The sequence below is a fragment of the Lissotriton vulgaris genome, chromosome 4_1, assembly GCF_964263255.1.
Source record: "Lissotriton vulgaris chromosome 4_1, aLisVul1.2, whole genome shotgun sequence".
Lineage (NCBI taxonomy): Eukaryota > Metazoa > Chordata > Amphibia > Caudata > Salamandridae > Lissotriton > Lissotriton vulgaris.
Window position 1 is genome coordinate 680,416,004 of NC_141691.1, and position 25,403 is coordinate 680,441,406.

The following is a 25,403-nucleotide window of genomic DNA, read 5'->3' on the forward strand; positions in this document are numbered from 1 at the left end:
TCAACGTGGACTACCTCGTGGCCCGTTCCCTTAATCTTCCCTCTCCTCTTACTGTTGTCCTTGTCTATCGCCCCCCTCAATCGATGCCCTCTTTCGTAGCCTCCATCCAGGACCTCTTGGCCACCCTGGTGGTTAACAATTCCTCCGTTCTACTTCTTGGAGATTTCAATTTCTGGCCGGGAGATCCCAAGGAAGATTTCGCTTCCAAAGATTTTTCTGCCACTCTTCACTGCTTGAATCTTACCCCCTATGTCACAGCCCCTACCCACGCTCAAGGTCATATCCTTGATCAAATCTGGTCTTCTTGCCCCCTTGCCTCACTTCCCTCTATCTCCCCATGTGTTTGGTCGGATCACTATACCATTTCCTTCTCTATTCACTTGGGTGTGGCTGACAAGCCCTCTTTCCCCAAAAACCTCCTGGTCCGCAATTGGAATCAGACCGACCTTAGACTCTCTCTCACTTTCCCTGGCTTCTTCTGTTCCTGATCTTACCAACCTCCCTCTTGAGTCTCAGGTCAATGCTATCAGTACATGGCTTTCCTCTTCGTGTGATCGAGTGGCCCCGCTAAAAAAGATCAAGGCGGTTCGCCCTTACGATGCGCACAGATGGTTTTCTCCAGAGCTCAAAGCTTTAAAACTCGACCTCAGGCGGTCGGAACGTCTCTGGAGACGGCAATACTCTCCCTCTCTGCGCGCTAAATACAAATTACTCCTCACTAACTACAAAAAAGCTATCCTTGCGGCAAAAACCTCCTATTTCACTGAGAGAGTAGCTCTCTCCGCAAACAAATCTCGTGAAATCTTCTCTCTAGTTCACAATCTTGCTACTTCCGATCGCTCTTCTCCTTGTCTGGTCCCTTCTCAGTCCCTCTGCTTGTCACTTAATGACTTTTTTATAGACAAGATTGTGAAGATTAAAGCTAACATTCCGACGGTGCCCCAACCCATTCCCACCTGCCCAGTTACTCCTTCTCCCTCCTCTTTCCTCACTTTTCCCCCCATCTCTCCTGACCTATTTCACAACTACCTGCTCAAGGTTAAATCTGGTTCCCCTATGGACTGTGCACCGGCGCGCATTCTCAAAACTCTTTTCACCAACTGTCCTGCTCCCCCGCTCACTTTGCTTAATTCTTCTTTGGCCTCCGGTTCCGTTCCCTTATCATTTAAATCCGCCGTTGTCCTCCCCATTCTCAAAAAACCCGGTCTAGATCCTTCCCTCCCTGCTCATTTCCGTCCCATTTCCCTCCTCCCCTACCTAGCTAAGATCCTCGAGACCCATGTCACTTCTTGCCTCTCCTCGTATATCGAGGACAACGGCCTTTTAGCCTCCCATCAAGCAGGCTTTCGCCCAGGCCATTCTACGGAGGCAGTGGTTCTCGCGGTTCTGGATGAACTAAAGGGGAAGGCAGATTCCAACCTCCCCCAAGCCCTGGTCCTTCTCGATTTGTCCGCTGCGTTTGACACGGTTGACCACTCCATTCTCCTCGACCGTGTTAGCGCAGCGGGCATCCGGGGCGCGGCCTTTTCCTGGCTAGCGTCCTTTCTTCGGGATAGGTACCAGGAGGTTCATCTTTCCGGCTTCTCTGCCCCCCCCCCCCCGTCCGGTCACCTGTGGTGTTCCCCAGGGCTCCTCTTTCCCCTCTTCTCTTTAATCTTTACATCTGTCCCCTTGTCACTTCTCTTCTTGAGCTGGGGGTCTCGGTGTATAACTACGCAGATGACCTCCAGCTCGTCTTTGATCTTTCTTCTTCTGCTGATTCTCTCCCTAAATTCAGTTCCACCTTAATTTTCATTTCCGAGTGGATGAGCGCCAACCATCTTAAGCTCAACCCCGATAAGACGGAACTTGTCCTCACGGGTGGTCCATCTAACCCTTGGTCCCCAGCACACTGGCCCCTTTCTTTTGGTCCCCCTCCCACACCTTCCTCCTCTGTTCGCACTCTTGGCATCAAAGTTAGTTCTGACCTAACAATGCACAGTCAGATTAGCTCTGTTGTGTCGTCCTGCTTCCTGTCCCTCCGCCTCATCCGGAAAATATCACGTTTTTTCACTACTGATGCACTCAAAACCATAGTCCTGGCCTTAGTCATCTCCCGACTTGACTATGGGAATGGCCTGTACGTGGGCATTCCAGCCTACGAGTCCCGACGTCTACAGGCCATTCAAAATCAAGCTGCTCGCCTCATTCTCTCCGTTCCCAAATCCTCCCATATCACTCCTGTTCTCAAATCTCTGCACTGGCTCCCTATCCGCTTCAGATCTCTTTTTAAGTTAGCCTGCTTTGCCTTTCGAGCTCATTCCCGCTCTGCCCCTGTCTACATCTCCTCCCTAATTACATCTCACGCCCCCAGTCGCATCCTTCGCTCTTCTTCTCTCTCTCTCTTGCACATCCCCCGCTTCCGCAAATCCAGAACTGGTGGCACTCGCCTCTCTGTTTTGGCCCCCCAGTTCTGGAACAGCCTCCCACTTCACATTCGTTCCATCCCCATCTACACCCATTTCCGAAAAGCCCTTAAAACCTTCCTTTTCACCCAGGCCTTTCCTTCTTAGGTTCCCCAGATTCCCTCTGTGAGCCCTGACCAGGTCCCCAGCGCCAGGAAGCCGCTTGGCCGCAGTGCGCTTTATTAAATATTTTTTTCATTTCATTTCATTTCATTTCACATGTTGCTGAACAGAGTGTTCTGGACCCCTCAGAAACTGTTTAAATGTAAACTGAGGGATACGCCTACATGCTGGAACTGCCAGGAAGCACCTGGAGACCTGGCGCACATGCTTTTTGATTGTTCTTTATTGAGATCATTTTGGAATAAAATATTTGCATATATCCATCGAATATTTGGCATCACACCTGTACAAGAATTTGTATATGTCATTTTGGGACCCTTAGAAACACAACTACCGGACATCCATGACCGACAACTGCTAGACGTCATGTTAACATTGGGGTGCAAGGTCATCCTGTATAAATGGAAAAACTTTGCTGAAGTCAACTTTAAAATATGGTTGGAATGGCTTTCCTTCTTGAGAGGGGCGGATAATCCAGCACTGCAGTCAGCCACATAGAAGCCTTCGAACAAAAGACTGTGGTCCTCCTTAGATGCGTCATCCTCACACTTTGACCCTCCATGATACACATTTTAACGGACTGTCTGTCTATATAGAATGTTTTACTGTCCTTGTTACCGCCTACACTGCGACCCATGCCTCTGTAAATCGATTGCTATTGATGATTTGATGCACCTGTCCTCTCTCTTTTTTCTCTTTTTCCTCTTTTTTCCTCTTTCCTTTCCCCCTTTTCTCTTTGTTCATTTCATTTGATTTGATTATTGATTACTGTAAGAGTCCTTGTGCCATCACTACATCCATCTACGCATTGGAAGACTTATTGTATTGTCTTTGTTTTCAATTTTCTCCAATCTTCAATAAAAAAGATTCGAAGTAAAAAAAAAAAAGAAACAAATTACTTACCTGTAACTTTAGTTCTCCAGTATTGGTAACTTTCATAGATTCCCATGCACCCACACGCCTCCCCTGGGAAAGCTCACTTTAGGGCTAGGTGATTGTGGCAAAGCAACGGCTACGAAAATCTGAGGCTCTGAGCTTTCTCAGGAAGGTTCCACAGGGTGAGGCTGATATGATTGGTTGCTAATGTGACTTTTGGGTCTTTTTACATAATGACACCAATAGGCTACAAAATATAATGAGGCCTAGGCCTAATTTTTTACTTTTTTACACCTATTAGAGTGTATTTACCTAGGTGTGTGTATATATATATATATATATATATATATATATATACGCTCGCGTGTAAAGACACAGCCACACACGCGGGGAGAAACTTGAACTCGCCTTTCTTGCCACAGCATGCTTGAATAGCTGAGGAGCTTTAGAGAAAGTGATTCAGTCCCATTTCGCCGTGGAATTCCTGACGCGTTTCGAAGGCTCCCGCCTTCTCTTCAGAGGATTTGGCGAACTGATGTGGGAATGCAGGTACCAGCCCTGATAATACTCATGGCACGCCCCTGGTGGGCAGTCCAAATGTCCCAGTGCCTGATGGGACTGGTAGTCCTGTTTCGTCTTGGCGCCCCCTGTGTGGATCAAGGCGGACGAGTGGTCTCCCCTCGCCAACCAGGCGACCTCACGATGGCGGAGTAGTAGGCGGATATATGCCCGTCAAACTAGCAAGCTGGATGCTTGCCCTGGTCGGCTCCTACCCTGAGGCTGCTTGGCGGTGCTCAGCGTGTATGCAGGGGCTCTGCTCGCTCGTTTCCATCATGGCGCTGCTGCACTCTTCTGGCGGGTGTGGTAAAAGGATGGTGATGGTTCCATCCACATATGAACGCTCGCGTGTAAAGACACAGCCACACACGCGGGGAGAAACTTGAACTCGCCTTTCTTGCCACAGCATGCTTGAATAGCTGAGGAGCTTTAGAGAAAGTGATTCAGTCCCATTTCGCCGTGGAATTCCTGACGCGTTTCGAAGGCTCCCGCCTTCTCTTCAGAGGATTTGGCGAACTGATGTGGGAATGCAGGTACCAGCCCTGATAATACTCATGGCACGCCCCTGGTGGGCAGTCCAAATGTCCCAGTGCCTGATGGGACTGGTAGTCCTGTTTCGTCTTGGCGCCCCCTGTGTGGATCAAGGCGGACGAGTGGTCTCCCCTCGCCAACCAGGCGACCTCACGATGGCGGACTAGTAGGCGGATATATGCCTGTCAAACTAGCAAGCTGGATGCTTGCCCTGGTCGGCTCCTACCCTGAGGCTTCTTGGTGGTGCTCAGCGTGTATGCAGGGGCTCTGCTCGCTCGTTTCCATCATGGCGCTGCTGCACTCTTCTGGCGGGTGCGGTAAAAGGATGGTGATGGTTCCATCCACATATGAACGCTCGCGTGTAAAGACACAGCCACACACGCGGGGAGAAACTTGAACTCGCCTTTCTTGCCACAGCATGCTTGAATAGCTGAGGAGCTTTAGAGATTATATATATAATTACCGAGGCTCCCATTCCGACGACGGGGAATGATACAAGCAATGGAAATCTATGAAAGTTACCAATACTGGAGAACTAAAGTTACAGGTAAGTAACTTGTTTCATTTAGAGGCCACAGTCTTCCAGTATAAATCTTTAAGTACCTTCTTTAGGGGAAACCTAGCTTTTGTCGGATCATCCCACAATTCCTCGAGACCAAGTTCTCTTAACACCCCTCGAATGTTAGCTAGCCACTTGATTTTTAGTGAGGAGTCACTTCTTATCACATCCAACAACCCCCTGGTGTATGTTTCCAATTCTGGAGTGGTCCAAATCCGCCTCCAATATAGGATTGGACGTAAGGATGCAATTAGGGCTTTAGGAGACAACTGGCTCCTAACATCTGGCTGCTTACCATCAAAACAGCCTTTTTAGTGGCAATCACTTCTGCAGGAGGGTGAGCAAATTGCAGGATTGGTCATCCAAGCCTTCTTACCTGGCAATATTACTTACAAATTGGTGCTTAGCACTTGGGCCTCTTTCCTCCCGTAAGTGGTAACACCATCCCATGTGGGGCAGTCTGTCAACTATCCTACTTTCTATGCTCCTCCGTATCCCTCTAGAGAAGGGGGGTTGTCTGGACCCAATAAGAGCGTTGTCGTTCTACCTTGACCGCACTAAAGAGTTCTGGGTGGACCACAAACTCTTCATGAGGTATGTTGGACTGAAGAAAGGTATTGCAGGGCAGAAGAGGACTCTCGCAATGGGTCGCCCACTGCATCAAAATTTTCTATGCTCCAGCCAAAAAACGGCCACATGAAGGCTAAAGAGCTACCACGGTGTTGCAATGTGAAGGGTTCGGTCCTCAACTTTTGTCAGGCAGCAACATGGGCTTCCCTGCACACATTTACCTAGCACTACTGGCCGGACAGTCAACTGCGCAGGGATGTCCTTTTTGGCAGCTCTATCCTGCAGGACTTCCTGGTCTAAACTTGTTCGCAGTCACTCCTCTGGGGATGGTATTACTTGGGAATCTATTCAAAGGTAAGGAAACTATCAGATGGGAAAGTTACTTACCTTTATCTCCTTATCTGATCGAGACATGATCTAGCTGCAGATTCTTTACCTACCCTACTCATGCTCCCCGCACTACGGACCGGTTTCTAGGGTCAAGGCTAATCCCTTTCAGGGCCCTACTTCAGAAACGCACTAATGTCAGTGCAGTTCATGCCTCTGCACTGCTGGTGTGGAAAGTCATAAAAAGTAATGGACATCAGCGCACCAAGGAGGTGCCTATATAGGTGATTGGAATGTCACAATGGCGCAGATGACTCCATGTGAAACCAACAGACGCCACCTACTGGCACGCAGGTGTATTGCTCAAAGAAAAATCTTATGGATCCAGACTGACTCCTGGGAAATTCAAAGGTAAGGAATCTGCAGCTATATCAGGTCTATCAGATAAGGCGTTACCGAAGGTAAGTAACTTGTCCATTGGGGATGCTGGCTTCATGCATAGACATAGCACCACACACAAGAATATACTTGCGCCCACTGCAAAAGTGTTTTGTCTGTTAGTGGTCACAAATGACTGATCAGTGGTAAAATATAGTGTTGGTTAAGCCCAGAATACAGCACAGTCTTAGATGCTCCAAACAACAAAAAATTGTTGCTGTGCAGGCCATTTCTGGACCTTCAACTTCAGGTTGCCATTACGTTGGATGCCTCACTGTTAAGGCGGGGAGGGGGCACGCCTCAACCACATGAATGTAGTGGGTACTTGGATGCCAGAACAAAAAGTGTCATCCATTTTTTGGCAGCTCATGGTGATACTACTTTCACTCAGAGCACTTTATATGCTTATTTGAAGGATATGGGTCCTGCTAAGGATAGACAACATGACTGCTATGTACTACATTCAGGAGCATGGAGGAGACTCACCTCAGCTGTCCGCTTTAGCTCACAGTCCACACTTATTCTCCAGTTAACCACAGTCCATGGGCTATGCACAATGGATGAACTGGTCCGGCATATTTGCTTACACTGCTCCTCCACTAACGTTGATCCTATTTGGTGACTAAACTGAGGCAGATGACCATGACTCCGATCCTTTTCCTACCAATCTGCACATGGCAGCCATAGTATGCAGTGCTTCTGGAAATGTTTATGTACATTCACAGGAAAGACTACCCATCAGAGCACACCTATTGAGTCTCCATTAGCGTCAGCCTAGAAATTAAATCTAGTAATCTGGCTACTGAGGTCTTAAAGTTTGGGTATTTTACGTTACTGAGGAAGAGTGTTAATTGTGTACTATGCACAGAAGCCAACCAAGTGTCTTATGCTGCATAATGGAAGAGAACAGCTAATTTCTGCATAAATAAATGGGTAGAACCACATGTACAGGGTACCATATGCCATTTCTTGAACCTTCAAAAGATTAACGTGGTATAAACTTCTGTTCAACTACAGCAGTAGCCACTTGCATGCAAAACAATAACATGTATCTTTACTCAAGATCCATGTTATTGGGAGGGTCTTGAAATAATTATTCTATCTAGAACACTATCAACCCCTACATGGACCAAAATATACTTGCCACGCTCATGGGACCACCCTACAGACCAATGCTCTCTTGTGACATACAGTAAATAGTCTGGATGTTAACCTTTCTTGCAATCACTTCACTCACTCAGTGACCAGCAAGCACTGAGTAGAAAAACCTTTCATCCATGGATAGAGTTCTCTTAAACAAATTCTACATTTCTAGCAAAGATGTTTTTTCCCCGGTCCATTTAAATCCGACAATTGAGTTACCTATATTTTCCCACACCCTGAAACCGTGGAAGGAGCACATCACACATTAAATGGTAAGAGGGCACTAAGGTTTTACATTGATAGGACAAACTACTTCAGCAAATCCAATTAACTATGTGCTGCTTTTGCAAAATCCCTCTTGGGAAATCCTATTTCAAAGTCTGGCCTATCATGATGGATAGTAAAATGTATACAAATATGCTATTCCAAATCAAAGCTCAATCGTTTCTGTTCCCAGGGCACATATACACTAGCTATGATGGAGCTACTGACTGTGGCTGCCTTATGAAACATAACAGTAGCAGACATCTGTCATTCTCCTATGTAGTCAATGCCTACACTTCTAAGAATTATTGTTTGGATTTTCAAGATTGACTGGAAGCTTTATTTCTGTAGTAGGGGATCTCTGTATATAGTCATAATCATGTGAATAGTCCCACACATGTGCGTGGACCCCAGAGCAATAGAAATAGTCTCTCAAGTTGTCCTCTTCTGCAATCCTGCATAGACACTTAAGAGAAAATCAAAGACAAATAATGCAGCCTGAAACCAACAAGGCTACACTGGCCAGTACTTCAGCCTGAAGTGAAAAGGATAGCCAGATAACAGTGAAATTTAAACATGTTGCTAAGTTTCACACATAGAGAAACTCCCCTTCACAAAGATAATTTTTCATGATAGAGAGGAAGGGTTGGACAGACAAGCCCCTTAGGCTGCCAGTATGTGTATGTAAATGGATACTGTGCCTTAAAGGAACCCTCCAGAGACCCTCGGTATCCCATGATGCACAGCCAAAAACTAGTTACTTTCAGTTCTTTTTTGCGGCTCCTGCTAGCAAATCTTTGAGCTTTTCTGACAGCTTGAGTGTTTCACTCGACGTCTGGGGCCTTTACCTTCCTTTTGTGGTCTTTTTGGGGCAGTTACCCCACGTTTTTATTGTCAAAATGCCATCTTTGTTTGACAAGTGCCCAAAATGTGGCAGGAAGGCGGCCATGTTGGACTCTCACAGGGTTTGTATAATCGGTCTTCCTTCATCTCATGTTTCTGACTCCTGTGTCATCTGTGAATCATTCTCCAGGAGGACCCTGCGTGACAGGGAGAAGATTCACCTTCAAGGCCTGGAGCAGAGGAGACCACAGGCTGCAGGTGGGACATCTGGGCATGGAGAGAGCCTATCCTCTTCCACTACCCATGCATCTGCCTCTGGGGGCTCCCCAGTCGAAAAACAGGCCAAACTCGACGCAGGTCCCGGTCGACGTCTAAGGTGGAAACGTCGACGTAGAAACCAGGTATGATGACTATTTGCTCCCAGTCGACCCAGGGCTCTGGGTCTAAACGACGTCGAAGATCAGCATCTAGGGGAAGGATGTGGAGACTTAGATCAAAGTCGACGTTGAGGATGACCCCGTCAACGCACCATCTTCGTCGATCTGGGTCCAGGATACATCGGCGCTCGCCATCGAGGCGACTTGGCCGTCGACGCACAGGTCGCAGTCGACGAGAAGATCGAGGCAGTCGATGAGAAAGAAGACTTCGAAGAGGTACCATGGGACCTCGTCGTAGAGAAGCCGGTCACCCTCTGTGGTCAGCATCTCCAGGTCTGATAGTTTAAGGTCACGATGGCATCAGCGTTCGCCATCAAGGGGCACTGCTTCCAGAGCTTCCTCTTCGAGGCCTGACCACAAGTGGAGAAGGGTGATTCATACCTCGGACTATTCCAGGACCTATTCTCCAACCAGGTCACCAGAACCAGCTCAACCTTTAGCTCCTCGTCAGTTGCCGCGGCGGCCTAGGACGCCTACTACTCCTCAACCTCCACAATCACGGACTCCTCTGCCACCGCCTCCTCCACCTCAGCCTCTTCCCAGGCCGCCGGTTGCTCCACCTGTGCCAGTGATCCCGGCGATGCCAAGAAGGCCAATATCTCGATCCCGGCCGAGACATCGCTCTCGCAGCCGGCACCGATCTTCTACCAGTTCTCGCCGTCGCTGTCGTAACGAGTGGTCACGTTCCAGATATACTAGGGACACCGAGTCCTCTAGTGGAGGAAGATACTCGCTGACTGTCGGATTCCCCACCTCCGAGGGTATCACCTGTCAATGACATTACCACGTTTCAGGAAGTTCTGGTAAGGGGAGCACTGAAACTGGGCATTGCACTGTCTGTGCCTATCCCTACTACGTCTGTGGTCTTTGAGACACTACAGTGGAAGCAAGTCACTCGTCCTCTGCTTCCTTTGGTACCCAGTTTGGAGGAACCGGCAATGGAATTGTTCCTGACGCCTGCTTCAGTGAAGTTGGCACCCCTCGAGGTTTCAAAAGAAATATCGGCCCCTGGACTCAGACCCTGCATTCCTTGGGGTGGATCCCCCTCCGGATTCAGTCATAGTGGTGGTGGCGAAGAAGCAGCACACTATGGCACCTTCGGCCACAGTTCCACAGGACAAGTAAAGCCTTAGACTTGATTCTGCGGGGAGTGAAGTCTGCAGCACCGCAGCCACTTCAACGAAGGCAGCGAGCTCGACTGCTCTCCTGGGCCAGTATGACCGCTCCTTGTGTGAGTCTCTTCAACAGTTCATGGAAATACTGCCTAGAGACAAACGTGAGGACTTTCAGGAGGTTCTCAATGAGGGTCTGGTGGTCTCTAATCAGATCAGTGCGGCTACGGACACCTATCTCCTGGCAGCCCATGGATATTGTCTTGGTGTGACTCTGCAACGCCATTCATGGTTGCGTCTCACTCCCTGAAACCAGAGGCTCAGCAACGCATCGCTAACCTGCCGTTCTTGGGTTCCACCCTCTTTGGTTCCCATGCGGACGAGGAAATCTTGTATGAAAGCTGAGATTGAGACCCTCAAGGCTGTTGGCTTGGAGAAGCCTAAGGAACAGTGTAAGAGTTTCCGCCCCTACCAACAGCACTACTTTTCCCAACGGATCCAACGCGGACAGGGCCGTCGGGCTGGACAGCAGTAGCAGCTACAGTAGTTTCAGCGGCTGCCCTTTCAGACGTCCGAGGCAGGGGCAACCAACAGTCCACATCAGGGAACAAGGCCCCAGCTGGTTCTAAGCCCTGAGGGATTACTTCCCCCCCCCCTCTTCTATCATCCACTCCGGTGGGGGGAGGGGGGGGGGAGCATTCAAAATTACTTGGCAGCGTGGAGAAAAATAACTGTGGACAATTGGGTGCTGAATATTTTTTGCAATGGATACGGTCTACGTTTCATCAGCTCTCCTCCATCTATTCCACCAGTTCGTTCACAATACCTGTTGCGCGAACTTCAAGTGGAGGCCATAGAGGGCGATAGAACTGGTTCCTCCTCCTCAAAGGGGAAAAGGTCTATACTCCAGGTTCTTTCTTGTGCGCAAAAAGGACAAAAACGAATTAAGACCCATTCTTGATTTGCGGCAAGCAAACAAATGGATTTACAGAGAAGTTCTGCATGCTCTCCCTGCACTAGATTTATCCTCGGCTGCATCCATGGGACTGGATATGTGCCATAGATCTGCAAGATGCATACTTCCATGTACCCATTGCAAGGAAGCATCGGATGTTCCTGCGGTTCCTAGTCGGCGCCAATCATTACCAATATATAGTACTTCCATTCTCCCTGAAGTTTGCGCCCAGGACTTTTTCAAAGTGCATGGCGGTGGTTGCAGCGCACCTGAGGAAGAACAAGGTGTTTGTGTATCCGTACCTGGACGACTAGCTGATCAAAGCCGCCACGTTTCAGGAAGCGCCACTACATTTCAACAGGATGGCCATTCTGTTGAACCAATTGGGACTTCACAACAACATGTCGAAGTCTGTTCCGACTCCTGTTCAGTGTCTGCAGTACCTGGGAGCCTCCGTCGATACACTCCAGGCAAGCGTGTCTCCTTCGGAGGAGCAATGCTTATCGATCCTTCGGAAGACTCAGACTCATGTCCGTTCCATCTGCGACGGTGAGGACGGTTCCTGGGTTCAATGGCCTCTTGCATCTTTCTCACTCCACATGCCTGCCTCCACATGAGGCCGCTGCAGGAATGTCTGGAGGATCAGTGGGACCAGAAACTAGGGAGCTGGGAGGACAGGATCCAACTGTCGCAACACGCTGTCCAGTCCCTACACTGGTGGTGTTCACCTAAAATCTCATCAGAGGGATTCCGTTCCACAAAATGATACCGACTCAAACCATTGTGACAGATGCATCTTTCCACGGCTGGGGAGCGCATTCGGACCATCTTCACATACAAGGCACATGGTCCCAGATGGAGCCAACATATCATACCAACTTTCTGGAACTCCGAGTGGTTCAGTTGGCGCTGAAAGCCTTCCAGACTTGACCGTAGTCTCCCTCACGACCTAGATTATTGTACAATGGAATCAATCCAAATACATTCAGTGAGTACCCACGCCAAATTATTAACCCACTAAACAAAATATTCCAACAATCATAAAAATATATTTTTTTATTTCATTTCTTTTGTCAAAGATATTTTACTTGATATGCACATATTTATATATTTCTTTGCATTTTCAACATAAATTATAAATTCATAAATAATCACAAAATGAGAAGACAATACATAAAATTGAATCAAATAAACCCCGGTAGAGAGAAACAATACAAATTCATACCAACTCATTCAAACCCTGCTCGCACACAACCAGACAAACCTTCACATTCATAACATATCTGGGAACCCAACTACCCAACTGATATTTTCCCCTCTTCTCCCTGACCACTATCTGTTTTTTTAGAGGGGGTCCCCTACTTACTGCACTAGCTGAAAGCCTTCCAGCCATCTTTTTGAACCTGTTTCCTGCTTGTACAGACTGAGAACACAACAACAATGTATTACCTCAACAAGCAGGGGGGCTCAAGATCGCGCACACTGTCTTGGGAGGTGCAGACTATCTGGAACTGGCTTCTGGCCAGGGACCTGACGATCACGGCGACTCATCTGCCAGGTGTGCAGAATGCACAGGCAGATGCGGTCAGCAGGCTCGTTCAAGAAAATCACAAATGGGTCTTACACGATGAGATGACATCTTCGCAAGATGGGGCACTCAAGAAATCGATCGGTTTGCCACCGCAGAAAACGGCAAATGCCAAGACTTTGCCTCAGGTTTTACCTACCAGTGATGCTGGTGAATGCACTGTGGATCAACTGGTCGAACAGCTTTCTCTACGCTTTTCCACTCTTTCCCCTGATCCCAAAAGTGTTGATCAAGTTATCCCAGTCCCGGGCCAGGATGATCCTCATTGCTCTGGAATGGCCTTGGCAGTGGTGGTTCACCAACCTCCTACACTTGTCTCTCCTGCCGCATCTTCGACTTCCGTGTCGGACGGACCTTCTCACGAAGTTCGGAGGGCAGATCATGCATCCCTACCTCTCATTGTTGAATTTGGCAGCATGGCTCCTGAGCTAGTGCAGTATGGACATTTAAATCTTCCTTGGAACTGCATGGAGATGTTAAAAGAAGCAAAGAGACCGCCTACAAGGACTTCCTATGCGTACAAATGGAAGAGATTTTGCATTTGGTGCGCTTCTAAGGATGCAGACCCTACATCCTGAAAGGAGGATTTCATTCTCCCATACTTAGGCTCAATCTGGCCTTAATTTTCATTCCATTTAAGGTTCAGCTAGCAGCTTTAACTGCGTATAGGAAATGCGCTTCACAAACTTCCTTTTTCCAAATCCCAGTCATCAAAGATTTTCTGGAAAGGTTGAAGAAGGCGTCTCCTACCATTAGGCGTCCTTCGCCTCCGTGGGAACTTAATGTGGTGCTGGCTAGACTAATGTAGGAGCCTTTTGAGCCTATTCATAAGGCTTCTCTACAGCATCTATCCTGGAAGGCAACTTTCCTTGTAGCTATAACATCAGCTCGCAGGGTGAGAGATCCAGGCTCTCTATTGCCAAGAGCCCTATACTGTGTTTCATGCATCTAAGGTTGTCATGAGAACTCACCCAAAGATTCTTCCTAAGGTGGTATCAGATTTCCATGTGAATCAAACAATCACTTTGCCCACGTTTTTTCAGCATCCTTCCTCTCTGTCGGAGAGATCCCTTCATTCCCTTGATGTGAGAAGGGTGTTGAAATTGTACTTAGATAAGACTAAGGAGATTCGTAGATCGGATCAATTATTTGTTAATTATGGATCGATCATGACTGGTCTTGTTACCTCTAAACAGTCCATCTTTAGGTGGATTGTGTCCTGTATTCAACTGTTACCAGAAAGCTGACCTGAATCTGTGGTAACCCTAAAGCTCACTCTTCCAGAGGTAAAGCTGCTACAGTGGCTTTGCTACGCAATGTCCCCATTGCAAACATCTGTAGGGCTGCCACTTGGAAGTCAGTCCATACCTTTGCTAAACACTACTGCCTGGACTCTGATGCCTGGGCAGATGCTCAGGTTGGGCAGGCTTCACTGAGAAAGGTATTTGCGCAGTAGTGGATCTGTCTGTTTATTCCACCGCTGGGTTTGGTTTATTTGGGATGGTCTTGCCATTCTATTCACATGATTATGACTATACACCAAGATCCCCCTACTACAGAAGGAGTAGTTTCTTACCTGTAACTCCAGTTCTGTAGTAGGGGTATCTCTGTTATAGTCATAAGCAACCCACCTCCTCCCCTGTGGATGAAAGAATAATATCCTGAATGCAACAGGCCTGGCTTTATACACCTTCAAAAAGAACTGAAAGTAACTAGTCTTTGGCTGTGCATCATGGGATACCGAGGGTCTCTGGAGGTTTCCTTAAAGGCACGGTATCAATTTACGGACACATAATGGCAGCCTATGGGGCTTGTCTTTCCAACCCTTCCTCTCTATCATGAAAAAGGATCTTTGTGAAGGGGAGTTTCTCTATGTGTGAAACTTAGCAAAATGTTTAAATGTCAGTGTTATCTAGCTATCCTTTTCACTTCAGAATGAAGAACTGGCCAGTGTAGCCTTGTTGGTTTAAGGCTGCATTATTTGTCTTTGATTTTCTCCTGTGTTTATGCAGGATTGCAGAAGGGCAACTTAAGAGACTATTTCTAAAGTTAATTTCTATTGTTCCGGGGTCCAAGCACATGGCGGGACTATTCACATGATTAGGACTATAACCGAGATGCCCCTACCACAGAACTGGAGTTATAGGTAAAACTACTCCTTAGCCAACCTGTATTAGAGTTTAGTGCAAAAATCGGCCTCTTTTGCTCACTAGCCACTGCTTTTTTCATGGGACTGCACTGCTTTACAGAATATGCAGAGCAGGTGATCTACAACACAAACTGAAAACCTTACCCTTTGGCTGGTAGTTATGTAGATTAACTTGTGCCCATCCACTTCATCAGATGCAATCAGAGGTTCCATATGTTTTCCATGATTTCTGCATCTATCCTTATAGCGTACCATACACCTTTGATACAAGTAGAGTGGTGCGAAGCAGGACAGCATTCACCCATTAACAAGGAAAAACGCAATATGATGGGTAGTCGGACATGGTTCATTCTGAACTTCAGGAAGTAGTCATAAGATTCTGGAGAATTGAAAGTGGTTGCTGACTGCACTGCACATTGCTTCTTTATACAGCTACATGCCTTCATGTTGCAACCTCAGATTGTTTTAGTTTACAGATAAAAATGGACTTGGATACCTTGATTGAACCTGCCCACTGTCCATTCAGTGAACACTGATCCAAAGAGGAAGCGGTTGATTGAGACAGATTCCTTGATTTTTCCCTTCGAGGGCAGCCCAGCTTCTGACACAGTGCCCCAAAACAAGCTGCTTTGGATTTTCTTTTATCTTGTCCAGTAAATGTGTTTTTATATGAAAATTAGCAAGGCGAGGGAGCTCAATGTTAGGTGTCAAGTAAGTTGCATGCGGACAGTGCACCTTTTGCCTTAGAGAAGGTTTGGATATCTACCACCCACCAGGGTACTAATAGGAACTCCTTTTCAGAGTACAGTAACTTACTACAGTTTTATTTTTTGTGCTAGAACTTTAGTTTACGTAGACCAGCAGTTTTTGCAATGGATAGGTGGAAATGTGTTAATCTTCCACTAATAGCAAGCAGAGAGGCAGCTGCCTAAATTGAGTGTCATCTCAAATTTCTAGAAGATAATTGTCTAACATATTGAATCTCTTTAAAAATCACTCACTTGGTGTAATGCCAATAAAGTAATAATGACTTGTACTTTGAAGTGCCAAGTTGTGTACCATGATTCAGTAAGGATGTTCTAATACGCAGCCAGCTTAAAATGAGTGCTTGCTTTTCAGAGAAGTGTTTCTGAAAACTCACTCGTTGCCATGGATTTCTCTGGACAAACGGGAAGAGTTATCCAAAATCCTCTAGAAGCCGAAAGTGCCGCCATTGAGGAAGGAAATGCATGGAGGGTAAGTGTGATAATTCTTTCGGTTTGTTAGATGACTTTGAATGAATGAAGACAGACCCCATTGACCTATCATGGCTGCCAATATTCCTACTTGTTGCAGTTTCTAGTGACACATGGTAGTCCCCTGATTTGCCACCACCTAGTCCTGCGCCTCCCCGCCCCCCACACGGTTTCTGTTCTGTCAACTAAATACTGCATGATTGCAAACTTTGCATTCTACATGCTGCCCAACATGTTCAAGCTCCCTACATACAAAACCACAAAAAAGGACACATTTTCTGCATCTCACGAGTGACCTCTGCAGTATAGACAGAATATCACATAAAAGCCTTCCTTTCCTGGCTGGGAAATTCTGGCTAGGCCTTTCCCTTGTCAAGCACAATTCTCCTTGCTCTTACTTTGTCACCTTTAACTACAAACTTGTGTTCTGCCAGAAATAGTAAATACTCTTTAAGGTAGGAAGACGCTATTGATACCAGTTTTCACGATCACCTCTACTATCTGCGAGTGTGGCAGCGGTGTCTGTTGTGAAAGTGATGTAGCTATGACTGCTGTGGAGGGTAAAAGGAGACGCGATCACTTGGTTTTCCATTTCTTCAAGGAAGCTTACTTAGATAGAACAAGCATTTACAATGCAACCGTTTCGCCTTTGGAAAAGTTTGAGCTATTGGCATTGTAAATGACAAAATTTGTATTTATGTGTTGGTTTTGAAAACAGATAAATAAATGGCATTGTCATTTACATTGCCAATAGCTCTAACTTTTCCAAAGGCGAAACCATTGCATTGTAAATGCTTGTTTTTTGTAATGTTTCCTGGTCTAACTTTGCATGAGCATCCCAAACTCTTTGAAGAAAGGGTGTCACAACACAAACAACTGGATTTCGTAAAAGTAGTGAAGGTACATTTAAATCTGGGTCTCTGGAGTGTCTTCAAGACAAGGCGTATGCTGCCATATTTTTAGAACAGGAATTCATAAGAAGTTATGTGGCTGGTGAATGGCAACTGAATACAATGTGTTCCCATTTCATTCATTCCTTGGCATGGCCAGATACTGCAATATATATAGATCTATATCATGTCTCCTTATAAGAATTCATATATATCTTAAGGACTTTGCCTCAGCTAGTGCTTGACTAAGAGACATGTTAAAAAAATAGACAGTCATACTGCTAGTCTTAGAAATGTAAAGATGCTTTTGTAGCCATCAAGAGATGCGTTGCTAAAGTGAACGTGTCCTTCCATGATCCTGCAATGCACACAAGATTGGTGTGGATCCAAGTCTATGGCCTAAGAATTTTTTTAGCCCAGCTGATTGGCCCGGAGACACCACTGCCAATATTAACAGAAGACAGAGGAGTGCTGAAAGGCCAATGTCTGACCTAATACAAGGAAAGTCCTATGTCTAACCTAAAGAAACGGGGGGTTATAGTGCAGCTGAACTCAGTTTCTGCCTGTTGCCTTAAACTTGAAACTTAAAAACAAAAACCTAAAACGTTACTTTTTCTCATTTAGAAAAGAGCATGTGTTTAAATGGGGGTTGCAAGGAGTAGTGAGACGAATTCTACAGCCTCAAAACTGTCAGATGCTAGCCTATACCTTCTAAATTCTGTGTGAGTAAAATTATGCAGGGAAATCTATGTTTTGGAGAAAAATGCCTCGTACAGAACCGGATATGGCAACGCCAAAATCGGTATGTTATGCCCCATTTGTAACTGGGTCTCATCTACTGCAAACGTTCAATTCTATTGCCACATATAACCCAATTACAATTTGTGTGATAAGCATCACACCTCACGCATTTTCTTCTACTACATGTCAGCAGCTTCAACCTGTTGAAATTTACAAAGGCACATACAAGCCAGTAAATAATATGAAAATCCACACATTAGCCCAATTTTTGGGGCAGTTATAGTAATTGAGGCTTTGTTTTTTTTCACCCCTTCTTAGACCCCCTGCAGCTCCACTCTGCCCATTGCTGGAAGAATTAGCCCCCCCTCAAAAAGTTTTTTCTTAGCCCCCCTAAACTTGGCTCTAGTTGCGCTTCTGCCCATACATTAACATTCCTCAACCGTCGGAATACAGGGTGTAATAAATAGGGGAACCCTTTTACGGGCAAATACGAATTGTAAAAGTAAACAACCCTCTGCATGCTGGGGGGCCAGCACTCATATGTAGTTTTAAAGAAAAAATACAAGTCCCAGAACACAGTGAGCTATTAGCTACAATTCATGACTGGATGAAGTTGTCACATACATGGTATACATTAGAGTGTGGAAAGAGATCCTTTCTGCACGAATATGTAGGATCTCCGTGTGGCTCCACATCACCGGAACACCACTTTATACCACTTCTGAAATTTGCTTTTACATATCATTGTTGTCGATTGTATTGGCTGGTCCAAAGGACTCAAACAAAATTAACTAAGACTACAACTCCCAGAATGCTCTGATATGTGAAATCAAAGTACAAGAATGGAAAGTCGGCGTTCCTGTGACGTGGTGTCATCTGGTCACCCTACATCTATCAGCAGTTAAATGATGTGCACGTTGGAAACAAAAGTGAAGCAGCATGCAAGCTGTTGCCATTTGAAGTTCTCTGTCGCATCATGCCAGCGATGTTCTGAAATGAGTGATTTTGGATTAAGAGGCAGTTCGAGCAGCAACACTTCTCTTCCGAATCAATTATACTAATAAGAGCGGAGGACCACCCAGCTGAGGCTGCTTGTGCTAAAACTCGTGCTGAACTTCAGAGAGCTCTCCTGATTGGCTCCAGTCTTCCTCGCGCACCGGGACTGCCAGAGTGTGCCAAAGGGGTGTTAAGACCAACACACGCTGTTTTGTTGATTCTGATGGAGGCGTTCGCTGTTCACAGCCCCGCAGCCTCGGAGTGGCAAAGACGAACATCAATCACACACTGCCTGAATCAGCCCACAAAAAAATGTGCAAAGTAGTAACAGCGGCAAACACTCGAGAAAGATGAGTGGAAACATCTGAGGCTCGTGCCGCATCCAAGACTAAGCCCCCCCACACGCCCCCATTGCTACAAAATCCTATAGCCTGATGGATGCAGGGACGTCATAAACGCACACACAAACAAATCAAATATAAATAATGCAATACAACCCACACACGCGCCGCTGCAACTGGCGTGCTTTGAGGGAGATCGGTGTTATCATGGCAAAGCGAAAAACATGACAGATAACATTTTCTGCGATCTGTACTCGGTGAAAGGAGCCACAGCTAGCTGTTGCTGGGGTAGCGCAACCCACATAACAGCACAGAAGATGAGGAATGAGAAACAGGCTTTGGAGAAAACATGTTTTTTTCCTTTACCTTGCAGATTCTGGACTCGGATGCCGCTTATCTGTCCAATCAGCTCCTCCCGCAGGAACCAGTCCCATTCGTGCCCGGCCATGGGGGCTATCCAGGGTGAAATGAGAAATGCTGCAAGCACACACCAAACAGTTCAAAGAGAGCGTGGCGCCGGAGGGGTCCTGTTCCTGTGCCTGGGGGAGGAGGGCGGAGGGCAGCAGCTTCCCAGCTCAGGGAGCAGAGCGGGAGGGGGACGGCCAGCGCGCGCAGGAGCAGCCCTCTGCCATCTCCCGGGACCGGAGAGGAGGGAGCAAGGAGTGCAACAGTGGAGCAGTGATGGGAGGGCGAGAGTACGGGAGCAGGGAGAGGGCACGAGCGTGGAAGGAGGTGGAGTGACTTGTCGGCAAAAGCAGCAGAAAGTACCTGCTCCGGAGAGAGGGGCTGGCAGCTCCCTAGCAGGGCAGCGTGGGTTTGCTTATAGAGCTAAAAAGCTGCAGGAGCCTCAAAGAGAGGGGGCATGGAGGAGGGAGGAAATAAAAACTGCAAGGAGAGGGTACGCTCAAGACAAGGGTTGTGAGAACGTGATGTTTTGCTTCTGTGGGAGGGGAAAGCCAGGGCAGGGCAGAGGGGCCGTTCAAGGTGCACATGGCATTAGGCAGGGGCAGAGAGAGGCAAGCTCTCAAGCATCGTGGGCACAGAGGGCTATTTTGATTCTATAAAGGAGGTGGGTGATGTGCTGCCAATGTGGGACTAGGCAGGGAGAGTGAAACTGCGTGCTCCCACACCCTGGCACCCGACGGGGCAAGCTCGGGAAAGTGACAGCTACACGGGAGAAAAAGCACCTTCGAGCACACGGACAACGGGAGGGGGGCGGGAACGGGCACAGGACGGGGGGGCAGGAACGGCGCACGGACAGAGGGGGGGCGGACAAAATACGTAAACTTACAAAGTGAAAACACATTTATAAACAAAATGCTCCTAACCTGATTGCCTCGTGGGAACTCGAATCTTGCAGCCAACTCCAACAACAGACACTTTTAAAAGGAAGAAACAGGCCGCCTCGGGAAAAAAAAATAACACACACCCACCGCCGTGATGACGAACAGAAGTGGGTGGAGAGGGAAAAAATCGCTGGAACACCCCCGAATCTGGTCCGGCCTCGACGGACAGATCCGGCTCCCAATGGCTAGCCTCCATTTATGGAGCTAGCCAATGGGAGCCGGGGGACGTTCCTGAAGCACATATAGTAAACAATAGATTTCTCTGGGGGCGGAGCTAAAGCTCCGTGCCCCAGGCGAAACCTAAAAATGTGTTCGTAGTACGTTTGGCTGTGGATACACATGCTTTGCATTCTCCTGCCATCTAGTGTCGTACTAGAACGTTTGCAAGTTGTTTTTCTTTGAAGACATTTTAGTTCTCTGCTCTAGACTGCGCACATGCTATTTGTACTGATGTGGGCTTCGGCCCTTTCCTTTCATAGACTTGACATTTGCTGGCTCCCACGTGGTTTTGTTATACCTTCTCCCCATTGGGCCACGACATGCATGCTTCATGCCACTTCCTGACGTTGGCAATCCCCGAAAGCAGTGACCAAGTGCGGCAAACATTCACCTTGGCCATTTTATCGCATTTGTTTCGGAACTACTTTTTTTATTTCTGTACAATGCCATAGACTTAGCCCGGTCACGCGGCTTTCCTCCCACAGGTTTTAGGAGACTCGCAAAGATGTCACATAATAAATATCACGAGCAGGACAAAGCTTTGTATTGTAGCTTGAGGATGTTTCCACCGAGGTAAAACCCAGTTTTCAAAAGTGCCTTTTAATTTATCCTAGTAAATAGAGTATTTACTCTCATTTCTGCACGTTAAGCTCTGCCTGGAACTTAGATATATATTAATTATTTTGTTCCCCTCTCTCTTGGCTTTCTTGATGTTCTCCTCTCTCTCGCCCCTACCTCCTCTCATTGCTTCACTTTACTTATGTTCCATTTTCCCCTAGTCTGCTTGTCCTGTTTAGTCTTCTTTTCTGTCCCATTGATCTTTAATATCTCTGATGGCCTTTCTGTTGTCTGTCCCACTTAATGCTCTAGACTCCCAGCCCCGCTTCCTCGTAGTTTTCCAACTTTCAAAGCCTCAGTTGTACTAGCATTTATTTTGTCCTTGTAGTTCTGAAACTGACCCATATTCTGCATCTAATCTATACCTATCGATCCCTACGTGCTTCAACCCTATGCATGTCTCTCAAATGACAGCCTTGAGTCTCCACGTCACCAAGGCCATCCTCTCGTCCTGGGAGTTTTATTTAGAAACCTTTGCATTTGCTGCGTTGGTTGAATTGGATCAGTTGAAGTGAACCAGGAGGGACTGCAACTCCCAGAATGGATTGGTTTGTAACTTGTAGACTTAGCCCTATTCGAGATAGGATAATAGGTATCTGTGATATGTTCTGTTTCTTTTATTCTCATCTTTTTTTGCTTTGTTTCTTTGAATGGAAGCTCTGCTCCCCAGTTCTTCTATGTAAGGCATGCAGACTGGTTATTAAAGTCATGTTCTACAAAAATGCAATTAAATAGGTGCAGTACAAACCATTACAAGAAAACCACGCACTTGAAATGATCGGAAGGGGTTTTTGAAAGAGCCTCAAAGTTCTGTATTGCTTCTTTTCTTAAAATAAATCTAACCTGTAGAATCACAAAACCTTTTGTACTCAAGGGAGCTGGAACTCCCCCTGCACCCTGTAGCAGGGGGGTCTGCACCCACATTAGACTCAAGCCGCCGCGCATTACGAAGTAGGGAATCTGCTCTGATCACCCTCTGATCCTACCAAGACCACCCTTCTCTGAATAAAGATTAGACCAACACATTAGAGATACCATACTGGCTCACGAAACAGGTAGTTTCACACAATATTGCTGGTGCTGTACTCTGCTCTGTAATAACCCTGCTCTGGCACCTGTCCTGTAGGTGGGTAGTATGTGGGCTGCCTGGCGAACTAGAGACAAACACCAGAAGTTGTTCTTGACTGCGACTATGGCTGCACAAGTCGACTCAGTGGCTTGTAAACACATGTGAGCATACTTAAACACTTTTGGATGGGATATGAGATGGTTTTCGTTCAGCCAAAATGAAGATCTTAACTTTAGTTCTAAAAAAACTATCTCCGCTCCAATGCAACCTCATGGGGAAATTACATTTGCAGGATATTTTTTCTGCTTCTCCCGCTTAGGTGTTCACCCACTTTTGCAATTATGATAATGAATTACCATCAGTTTTGCTTGAAAGAGAAGCTTCTACTTGTTAGGTCCTCAGCAGTGCCTATAAATAGTGGCACAGTCGTAAAACTGGTGTCGCCCATGACTTTTTTTTTTTTCACTTTGATTTGGTGGTCTTCCCAGTTGCCTGTTGCTTCGTGCAAACTGTTTTTTAAGAATATTGTCTCATCTATTGTTTTTTAGATGAACATCATTTTTCTGTCAAACAAGTCTCTGCTGAAGGGCATCGTGCCTCGCCGGCCATCAAGCTCTATCCCATCCAGGGACCTCTGTCATCACCTCTACCATCCGAAGTACACTCCGAAGGGAACACCAACACCAGCACTGAAGATACCGTCAAAGCTCCATGCTTAGTCGTGAGCTGGATCTCGAGTTGCAGACATCAATACTACAGGGACTAGACGGAGCTTGACGCAACAATGAAATGTCTCTTTATACATCATTTGACAGGGAACATTTTCTGAAAAAATAAAAAATGCCTGACAAAGACAACAGACTCTGCCTCACAACCCTCCTCTGAGGACCCTTTGGAACTGATCGCCAAGAAATATTAGGACTGGGCAGCAGCCCCCACTTATATGTTCTACAACCAACTCCAACTTCCCCAACTCTGCCAACACCACCTACACTCCCTCTACCAAATCCTCTCCCTCCACCAAATCCTCTCCCTCCACCAGAGTTACCTTAGGAGAGCAAAAGACTTGATGATACAGGCAAGATGGTAATGGTAGGGGCAGTCACACACTAGTGTATAGCTAATTGTCAAGGTAAATCCTATCAGTGGGAGGAGATGGAGGTAACTCTTAAGAACCATTCCAGACAAGCAGAGAAAGGGGGTGGAGGAGAGGCTATCTGAGGGCAAGACCATCTTGAATATCCGCTTTCATTGTAGGTTAGCTCTGCAAACAGACTGCAGGGGCTTTAACACCAGTGTCCTCTTCAAATGACATACTAATCTTTCCATCTCTGGGTTATAACAAAAGGTCCCGCACCATCTCCTCAGATTCCTGTTCAATGAGGAGCATCTCCTTGCACTGTGGTAGACAAAATGCTGGAAACCAAATCAAGGACCTGGAGATTGCAAAGTCTATGCATGACCTGCACTCTTCAACTGCAGTAGGCCCTTTTGTCTGCAACAACCCAGGAAACCTTCCTAAAGGCAGCAGCACACCTTCCACAAACATGTTAGAAGCTCATCCGATGTTAGACCAGGCTACATATATGGGAAAAAGGAGAAAAGGCAGAGATGACCATGGTAAAGGCACTTCCACCTGTAAGAAGTGACTCCCCATCTCCTCCGTGACCCCTATAATCACACCTTGCCTGTTTGGGATGGTAGGGAAGAAGAATAAGATTCCCTTTCTCGCTTGGAGAAAATCAAATCTGACCAGTGGGCTTAAGTGATGCTCACTGCAGCACATGCCTAGAACATCTCAAAACACCTCCCAGCATTCCAACCAACAGACCCATTCTCCTCCGCAGAGACCATCTCATTCTCCTCAAGGAAGAGGTAAAAGCACATCTTTAGATTGGGGGAGTGCCTCCACCCCATCGAAGAAAAGGCATACTCACTCTTTATTCCCAAAATGGACAGCTCTCTGAGGCCTCTAAACAAATACATCTTTTTTAACATATCCATTTTACAACCATGCAGGACATCATCCCTCTGCTCTGACTGGTGGTGTACCTGACTAAGCTCGGCCTGGTACACGTTTACTTCCACATATCCATCTACCATGCCCCTCGCAGGCAGTGAGAGCCGACACGGCTCTTGGGTGGCCAGGCGGGAGGGTCGCGTGGAGGAAGGGTTGCTTGCATGGGGGTGGGGGGGTCACGCACATTAAAACAAATAATAATTAAAAACAAAAATAAACTTACCATTGTGCCAGGTCTCGCTTCTCTGCTCTTCTCCAACGAAAGCTCAGCCAGGCCGCACTGACCACTCCCAGCACTGCGATGCAGCGTGGTTTTGAGTGTCCTGCTTGTATGCTCAACCAGGGAATGGGAGCCTCGGCTTGTTCTCCATGGAAGCTGTAATGCAGCCTGCATGGAGAACGATGAAAGTTCACATGACTGGTTTCGGTGGCCCGAGATGGCCGACCTAATATTCGTTGCTCAGTTAGGAGCAAATAAAAAATGTAAGTAAAAACGTAGTTATTTTCAATGCCAACAGCTCTAACTTTAACAAATGCGAGACTTTTTGCATTTCAAATGCTTGTTACATGTAAGTCATTGGTGCATGCTTTCAGTCCCATTTGACTTAAGTGCTCATGATGAACCTGGAATCCTGAATGCCTACCTCCTGTGAACTGTACAAGTGCATTTGTGCTGGAAATCAGTGTGCCATGCATGAGTGATAAAAGCCTGCAGGTTCCATTTTGGAAGCCAACACCCTGGAACAGAGTGCAAGATAGAGGAGAGGTTGCTATCACTAGACAGCATATGTATTGCTGGCATCTCGTTAATAGGAGTGGGGAACACCAGATACTATAGTGAGGAAAGAGGAGACCTACTTCCTTTAAAAGTGCCATAGCCCTTACTGATATTGGACTGAAAACTATTCATTGCAGCTGGTTAATGCCATGGCAGGGGGTGCAAACGGAGGCTAACAGTATCTATTAAGAAAAATAGTTATTTCAAGGGGGCAAGAGTGGCTGTCTTCCTGA

General features: G+C 46.7%; 1 protein-coding gene across 1 annotated transcript in view; it reads left to right on the top strand.

The window, feature by feature from the left end:
• GRB10 (growth factor receptor bound protein 10) overlaps positions 1–25,403 on the top strand; it is a 582,611-nt gene that overhangs the window by 516,966 nt on the left and 40,242 nt on the right. Inside the window, exon 13 of the mRNA XM_086964958.1 lies at positions 16,037–16,153. Coding sequence (XP_086821084.1) covers positions 16,037–16,153 — 117 coding nt within the window. The remainder of the gene's footprint in view (positions 1–16,036; positions 16,154–25,403) is intronic.